Below are 8,511 nucleotides of genomic sequence, written 5' to 3' on the forward strand. Positions count from 1 at the left end.
CTCTGCCTAACTCTTTCTATGACAACAATATGGTGCTGAAACCTAAACTAATTAGAGTTAAAACAGAAAAAGAAAATTATAGAACTATCTCCCTGATGAATATAGATGCAAAAATCTTAAATAAAATCTTAGCAAAATGATTACAACAAGTTATCACTAGGATAGTAGACTATGACCAAGTAGGATTTATCCCAGGAATGCAGGGTTGGTTCAATATTAGAAAAACAGTTAGTATAATTAATTATATTGATAACAAACCTGATGCTGAAAAAGTTTTTGAAAAAAATACAGTACCCATTCCTCCTGAAAACACTAGAAAGTTTAGGAATGAATGGATTGTTCCTTAGAATAATAAGCAGTATCTATCTGAAACCCTCAATAAACACATGCAATGGTGATAGACTAGAGGAATTACCAGTAAGATCAAGGATGAAACAAGGATGCCAATTATCACCACTCCCATTCAAAATTGTATTAGAAATATTAGCTTCAGCATTAAGAGAAGAAAAAGAAATTGAAGGAATTAGAATTGGAAAGAGACAAAAATCTCATTCTTTACAGATGACATGATGGTATACCTAGAGAATCATCAAAAATCATCTAAAAAACTACTAGAAATAATTAGCAACTTTAGTAAAGTCACAAGATATAAAATAAACCCTCATAAAGTCTCAACATTTCTATATATGACTAGCAAGATACCACAGAAACAGCTATAAAAAGAAATCCCATTCAAAGTAACTACCTAAGACAATATAAAATACCTGGGAGTCTATTTGCCAAGGCAGACTCAAAAACTTTTTGAAAATAATTACAATATGCTTCTCACACAAATAAAATCAGATTTAAATACCTGGGCAAACATCAGCTGTTCATGGATAGGTTGAGCTAATGAAATAAAAATGACACTTCTACCAAAACTAACCTTCCTGTTCAGTGTCCTACCAATGAAAATTCCATAAAATTAATTTAATGAGTTAGAAAAAGTTGTAGGTAAATTCATATGGGGAAATAAAATGTTAAGAATTTACAGAGAGTCAATGAAAAAAAGTGCAAAAGAAGGTACCTTAGCCTTATCAAATCTAAAATTATATTTGAAAACATCAGTCATCCAAATGGTCTGGTATTGCATAAGAAATAGGGTGTTGGATCAGTGGAATAAATCAGGTCCAATAGCAGGAGATAATTATAATAATCTGCTGTTTGAGAAGTCCAAAGAGTTCCAGCTTTTGGGATAAAAACTCTCTCTTCAACAAAAACTGTTGAGAAAATTGGAAGTTAATATGGAAGAAACTTAGCCAACATTTCACACCCTATACCAAGATAAGATCCAAATGAATACAGGATTTAGATATAAAAAAGAATATTATAAGCAAACCGGAAGATCAAGAAATAGTTTACCTATCAGATCTAAGGAAAGCGAAGCCATTTATGACCAAGGAAGAGATGGAGAACATTATTCAAAACAAACTAGATAATTTTGATTATATTAAATTAAAAAGCTTTAGCACATACAAAACCACTGTAACCAAGATCAAATCAAGTAAACTGGGAAACAATTTTTACAACTATTATTTGTGACAAATGACTCATTTCTCAAATATACAGAGAACTGAGTCAAATTTTCAAAAAATCAAGCCATTCTCCAATTGCCAAATGGTCAAAGGATAAGAAAAGTTAATTTACAGCTCAGTAAATCAAGAGTGATCAATAGTCATATAAAACATTGCTCTAAATTATTACTTATTAGAGAATGCGAATTAAAGCATCTCTGAGGTACCACCTTATACATCTCAGACTGAGCAATATGACTAGAAAGGACAGTGATCAATGTTGGAAGGGATGTGGGAAATCTGGGATACTAATATATTGTGAGTGAAGCTGTGAATTCATCCAACCTTTCTGGAGAGCTATTTAGAACTACGCCCAAAGGGCAACAAAAATGTGCATACCCTTTGATCCAGCAGTACCACTATTGGTTCTATACCCTGTACACCCTAACAGCAACATGGGGGTAATGATCAAACTTGACAGACTTGCTCATTCCATCAAGTGCAACAATCAGTCACAATTTTAGCATATCTGCTATGGAGAATACCATATTTATCCAGAGAAAGAATTGTGGAATTTAAACAAAGACTAAAGACTATGACCTTTAACTTAGAAAAAAAAAAACCTGTTATCTTATTGTGTAATTTTGCTAACATTTATACTTTAGTTTTCTTCCTTAAGGATATGATTTCTCTTTCATCACTTTCAGCTTAGATCAATGTATACCATGTAAAGAATGTAAAGACTAACAGACTGCCTTCTGTGGGGGTGGGGGGAGGGAAGCAAGATTAGGCAAACATTTGTAAAACTCAAAGTAAATATAATCTTTCTAAAATAAGAATTGCAATGGGGTGGCTAGGTGGCGCAGTGGATAAAGCACTGGCTCTGGAGTCAGGAGTACCTGGGTTCAAATCCGGTCTCAGACACTTAATAATTACCTAGCTGTGTGGCCTTGGGCAAGCCACTTATCTCCATTTGCCTTACGAAAACCTAAAAAAAAAGAATTGCAAATATAATCATTCCTTGTAGTGATGTATACAGTTTAATGTTCTGGACTAGCATTTTTCCCCCTTTTTGTTTACTTTTTTTTGCATCTCTTGAGTCTTGCATTTGAAGTTCAAATTTTTTGTTCGTTTCTGATATTTTTAACAGAAAATTTTGGATGTCCTCTATTTCATTGCAAACCTATCATTTTCCCTGAAAGAATGTGCTGAATTTTTCAAGGTAGTTAATTCTTGGTTGTAAATCTAGGTCCTTTTCCCTCTAGAATATCATATTTTAGGCCTTCTGATTCTTTGATGTTAAAGATGTTAAGTTCTGTGTAAGTCTGATTATGCTTCCTTTCTATTTAAATTGCTTCTCTTTAGCTGCTTGCAGCATCTTCTCCTTTAGCTGACAATTCTGGAATTTGGCTATGAAATTCCTTGGAGTTTTTATTCTGGGATATCTTTCTGGAGATGTTGTGTATTCTTCAAAGGATTAGTATGTCTTCTTGATCTAGAATATTAGGGCAATTTTCCATGATGATTTCCTAAAGGGTATTTGCATTTTTGATCTAGGCTTTCTGGTAGACCAGTAATTTGTAAATTAACTCTCCTGGTTCAGTTTTCCACATCATTTGATTTTCCTAAAAGGTACTTTACATTTTATTCAATGATTTCAGTCTTTTGCTTCTGTTTGATGTATTCTTGGTGTCTCATTGAATCATTGGTTTCTATTTTTCCAATTCTAATTTTTAGGGTTTTATTTTCTCCAGTTAGTTAAGCTAGAATAGATCTTCACTGAAGGTCCTCCATGATGTCCAGAGTTGAGAACTTATTTTGTTGTTTTTCTGGTAGGATTTGTAGGTTTATTGTCTGTGTAGAAGCTTCATTTAAAATTGTCTTGAGAAAAGCTCAAGGAGCATGCTTTTTTTAAAAAAAGAAAGATGTTATTTATTTTGAATTTTACATTTTTCCCCTAATTTTGCTTCTTCCCCCCCAACCCCCCACAGAAGGCAATCTGTTAGTCTTTACATTGTTTACATGCTATACATTGATCTAATTTGAATGTGATGAGAGAAAAAATCATATCCTTAAGGAAGAAAAATAAAGTACACGGGCTAGCAAAATTACATAGTAAGATAACATTTTTTTAAAATTAAAGGTAATAGTCTTTGGTCTTTGTTCTAACTCCACAATTCTTTCTCTGGAGACAGATGGTATTCTCTATTGCAAATACACGAAAATTGTGCCTGATTGTTGCACTAATGGAATGAGAAAGTTCATTAAGGTTGATCATCACTCCCAGAGCATTCTATTTTTCCACCACCATCTTGTCTCTCTTGAACTGCTAATGAATTATGTAGCTGGCATGGTTAACATTTACCTAACACTATGAGAATATGTTTTAAAAATGAAATATGCTTAGACTTCCACTATAATTTAAATGTCACAGTCCTTGATTTCATATCCCAATGTAACTTAAAATTTCAGTAAGTTTCTTATCACAGTTCTTATCACAGTTCAGAGAAGAGATGTTCCTGGCATGAAAAAAAATGACTTTTGGAAGTCAAAAATATCCCAGGGTTGTAAGGTTCCTGGGAATCATTTAGGACATTATTTAAGGAAAATATGAGTTCAAAGAAAAATGCAATGCAGTACAATGGATAATAAATCTTGGAATCAGGAGGATCTGGATTAAGATACTGACTGAGTCATTCTGGTAATGTCATTTCATCACTAAATATCCTAAATAAATCTCTAAAACTATACATTGCCAAACACTTGATATTCTGCATTAGTAGAGGGAGTTTCCTTTCTGGGAGCACCCCAAACCAAAGCAATCACAGATCTGGGATGAAATAAAAGATTTATCAAGGCAATAAATATACTTCTGTAGGTTGGTCTGACTACCTAAGCTTCATATAAATTTTCTTCGCAAAAATAAATCAACTTAAAAAAATTTCTTTATTAATGCATTTGGAATCATTAGATTTTAGATTTATGAATTAAGGAGACTTAAATGGTCATTTAATCCAAGGAATTCTTTTATTGATGAGTAAACTAAGATCTCAAAAGTTTCTATGACTTGCCAAGGATCCCATAACTAAGTTTTTGAGGCAGAATTTGAACCCAGTTCTTTTGAAACAAAATTTTATTTCTGTACCATATGTCTGCCCTTTATCTGGAAATAAAATTCTTTCATAAACTAGGAAGTTTCTATATATAACTTTGTAGGTGATAAGAAATATGCCAATAGATGATAAGAAAAAAAAGAAAGAGAGAGAAAGAGTGGCGGGATGGAAGGAGGGAGAGTGGGGAGGGAGGGAGGAAGAAAGGAAGGAAGGATGGAGGAAGGAAGGAGGGAAAGAAGGAAGGAAGGAAGGAGGGGAAGAAGGAAGGAGGGAAAGAAGGAAGGAAGGAGGGGAGGAAAGAAGAAGGGAAGGAAGGAAGGAAGGAAGGAAGGAAGGAAGGAAGGAAGGATGGAAGGAAGGGAGGGAGGGAGGGAGGAAGGGAGGGAGGGAGGGAGGGAGGAAGGGAGGGAGGGAAGGAGGGAAGGAAGCAGGGAAGAAGAGAAAGAGAGAAGAAGGAAGGAGGGAAGGAAGGAGGGAAGGAAGGAAGAGTGATGGAAGGAGGGAAGAAGGGAAGGAGGGAAGAAAAGAAGAAAAGAAGGAAGGAAAGAAGAAAGGAAGTAGAGGAGAGAGAGAATGTAAGGAGGGAGGGGAGAGGGAATGGTAGGGAGAGAGAGAGAGAGAGGGAGGGAGGGAGGGAGAGAGAGAGAGGAATTAATACAATGGTGATGATGTTTTGTCCTTCAGTCTCTTTTTTAATAAATTTATTTTTTATTTTCATCAATATGCACATGTATTTTTGTTACAAAATTTCCTTCCACCCACCCTTCCCACCCACCCCCTCCTCAGTGGCAAACAGTCAGGTTAGCACTGTACTTACATATTTTGATAAACAAGTTTACAGATTAGTAATTTTTGGTATGAGGAATTAGTATTAAGGGAGATACATAAGAGGCAATTTTTATAAAGTGTTCATCAAATTCTGAAGGGTTGGGGGTTTTTTGTGAGTCTTGTTTTGTTTTGTTTTTCTTCCTCTGGATGGGGATAAAATAGTCCATAGCCAGTCTAATACAATTACTCTAGCTCAATGGACTGTTGAGAGGAGCTGATGTCAGGGAGGTGATTCCATGACAGGCAAATGAATTGGATTTGAATGAGGTGGGGTGCTGTATTGAGTCATCAGTCTCACTTTCTCTTCCAAATACAGTTGGAAGACTGGAGAGAAACCTGAATGTGAGCCAAGCAGGGTTAAGTGACTTGCCCAAGGTCACACAGCTAGTAACAAGTGTCTGAGACTGAATTTGACCTTCTGTTCTCCTGTCTCCAAAGGCAGTGCTCTATCCACGATGCCACTTAGCTGACTCCAACAGAAAGGTAAATGATAAATAGAAAAGTATGAACAAAATATTTTAAAAATCATATAAAATATCAGGTCTATAGGAAATAATCACTTTATATGGGGAAAATCAGGAAAGAAACAATGCCATTTATATTGGGCCTAAAAGGATGGAGAGGTGATGAGAAGTGGATTCAACTCTTATATTCATTTGGAAAGGAATTTTGGGGAACTCAAGATTTTCAGTACTCTTAAAATAATTGATGACAGCTGTCTTGACAAATAGAAAAAAAAAGGTAGAAGACAGAATTTCTGATCCTCTTTGATGCCTGAAAGTTAAACTGGAAGAAAGAAATGGTGAAATGGGAAAGGATGATTTACCATGATCTCTGGTGAATTGGAGAAAGAAAAAGAGATATGCTTTAGAGTTGAAGAATAACAATGGTCTAATTTTAGAAAGGAATAAGAAATGAATAAGATAGCTTTTCTAATATATAGGAGAGAAAAACCAAGGAGAAAAAGAGATCATTCAATACAATCCACAAACTCATTCTAAGCAGGAGCATACCTAGTCTAAACACTTAAGAAGGCACTGTTCCCTAAAGTTTTTGAGGTAAGTGGAGAATACATCTCATTTACTCATCCTTATGTACAACCTACACTAAATTACTTAACCTATCTTTCTATTCCTATTATTTCTTTCTCCAGTGAATAATGGATACTAATGAGATTTCATAGATGGGATACTTTTGAACATTCCCTTTGACTTTTTGCTCTCTAAGATAAATCAGCATTGTCTTCCTAAACCTTTTATTCCTTCCCTTTCTTCATCTTCTCTTCAGACCCATTTTCTCCAGGATCTTATCTCGTATCTGCCTTGTCTTCACACAATACACAATGGGGTTCATGAGGGGTGGCACCAGGAGGAAGACATCAGCCATGAGTATGTGGATCAGAGGAGAGACATGCCGAGCAAAACGATGGAGCATTGCTGCACTCAGCATGGGCACATAAAAGATTAGAACAGCACAGATGTGGGAGATGCAGGTATTGAGAGCCTTGAGCTGTTTCTTGGGGGCTGCAATTCCTAGCACTGTCTTTAGGATCATAATATAGGAGAAAGTGATAAAGATCAAGTCAAGCATGGTAGAAAGAGCAGCACAAAGACCATAGATGATATTCACCCTGTTATTGGAACATGCCAACTTCATGACATCCTGGTGCAGACAGTAAGAGTGAGAGAGGTGAGTCTTCTGACAGTATGTTAGTCGTCTCAAAAGAAAGGGCAGTGGGAGTATCAAGAAAATGTTTTTTACAATCAGCACAATTCCTATCTTGGCTACAAGTGAACTTGTCAAAATGGTGCTATATCTCAGAGGGTTGCAGATGGCCACATAGCGATCAAAAGCCATAACAGAAAGTACTGATGTTTCAGTGACTGTGAAGAGATGGATGAAAAATTCTTGGGTGAAGCAAGGAGTTGCATGGATCTCTTTGATTTCAAATAACAATATCCCCATTGTGGTGGGTAAGGAAGAGAGACATAGACCCAAGTCAGAGACAGACAACATGGAAAGGAAATAGTACATGGGCTCATGAAGACTGGCTTCAGTCTTGATGAAGAAGAGAATAGTGCAGTTACCCAGAATAGCAACAATGTACACAGAGGAAAATGGGATAGAGAGCCAGATATGGATATGCTCTAGTCCTGGAATTCCAATTAGGAGGAAATTCAAATGATCATAATTTGTAGCATTTATAGTGAACATGGTAAACAGCAAGAAGAAGAGATTCTTGTCTGAGGAAGTTCCAAAATGAAGCTAAGGCAGGTTATGGAAGGTCTACTATCTCACTGGGATGTAAGAATCTTCTTGAAATCATTTAATCCTTCTCTTCACATTTGGAATTAACTAAATGGAAAATAAAAGCAGAAATGAAAAACAAGCAAAGAAGTAAGTCAAAGAGAATACTTTTTCTTTTTTCAAATACCTAATTTACCATTTGATAAATGTCAAACAATATAGGAACATGTATTAAGAACTAAAAGTTATTTTAGTGGTCATTTTAGCATTATCTCTCATTTCATAAATAGGGAATTTGAGGCCCATAAAGGTTAATTGTTTTGCCCAAGGTACCACTGCAGAATCCAAAACCAGTTCTTTCATTTGTAAAGTCAGCACATTTTTTACTGCAAAAAAGAATGGCTCCCAAATTAAGATCTTTGTTGAAGAATCTGGGCAACAGTCCCTTGGTTAGTTTTCCTTAGGTAAAACTAGATAAATGGGCAAGTATAAAATAGTGGTGATAGGAATGGTAAATTTTATCTTTGGCAATTCCCTAACCATTGAGAGGAAGTATATAACAGAGGACACAACACAGGACTTAAGAGTCACCAGTCGGGACTTCCGGCCAAGATGGCAGAGAGAAGACAGGCACAGTTCTAAAGTCTCCTGATCTCTTCCCCATCTATCACATGAAACAAACCTCTTAAAAGAAATCCGATCCACAAAATCCAGAAAGAAAAGCCAGGAGAAAGAACATATACCTCAGGATTTGTCTCCCGCAACAGCTT

At 35.7% G+C, this 8,511-nt stretch overlaps 1 protein-coding gene across 1 annotated transcript; it reads right to left on the bottom strand.

The window, feature by feature from the left end:
- Window positions 1–6,766: 6,766 nt before the first annotated feature.
- LOC141489282 (olfactory receptor 51A4-like) lies at window positions 6,767–7,708 on the bottom strand. Its single transcript, XM_074190011.1, has one exon. It carries the CDS (start codon window positions 7,706–7,708, stop codon window positions 6,767–6,769), a length of 942 nt encoding a protein of 313 aa, XP_074046112.1.
- Between the last annotated feature and the right edge of the window lie 803 nt (window positions 7,709–8,511).

This window comes from Macrotis lagotis, chromosome 1, assembly GCF_037893015.1.
Source record: "Macrotis lagotis isolate mMagLag1 chromosome 1, bilby.v1.9.chrom.fasta, whole genome shotgun sequence".
NCBI classification, from domain to species: domain Eukaryota; kingdom Metazoa; phylum Chordata; class Mammalia; order Peramelemorphia; family Peramelidae; genus Macrotis; species Macrotis lagotis.

What these genes read in the sequence shown, in the direction of transcription:
- LOC141489282 (XM_074190011.1), bottom strand. Translation starts at nt 7,708, where the DNA reads ATGTTCACTATAAATGCTACAAATTATGATCATTTGAATTTCCTCCTA.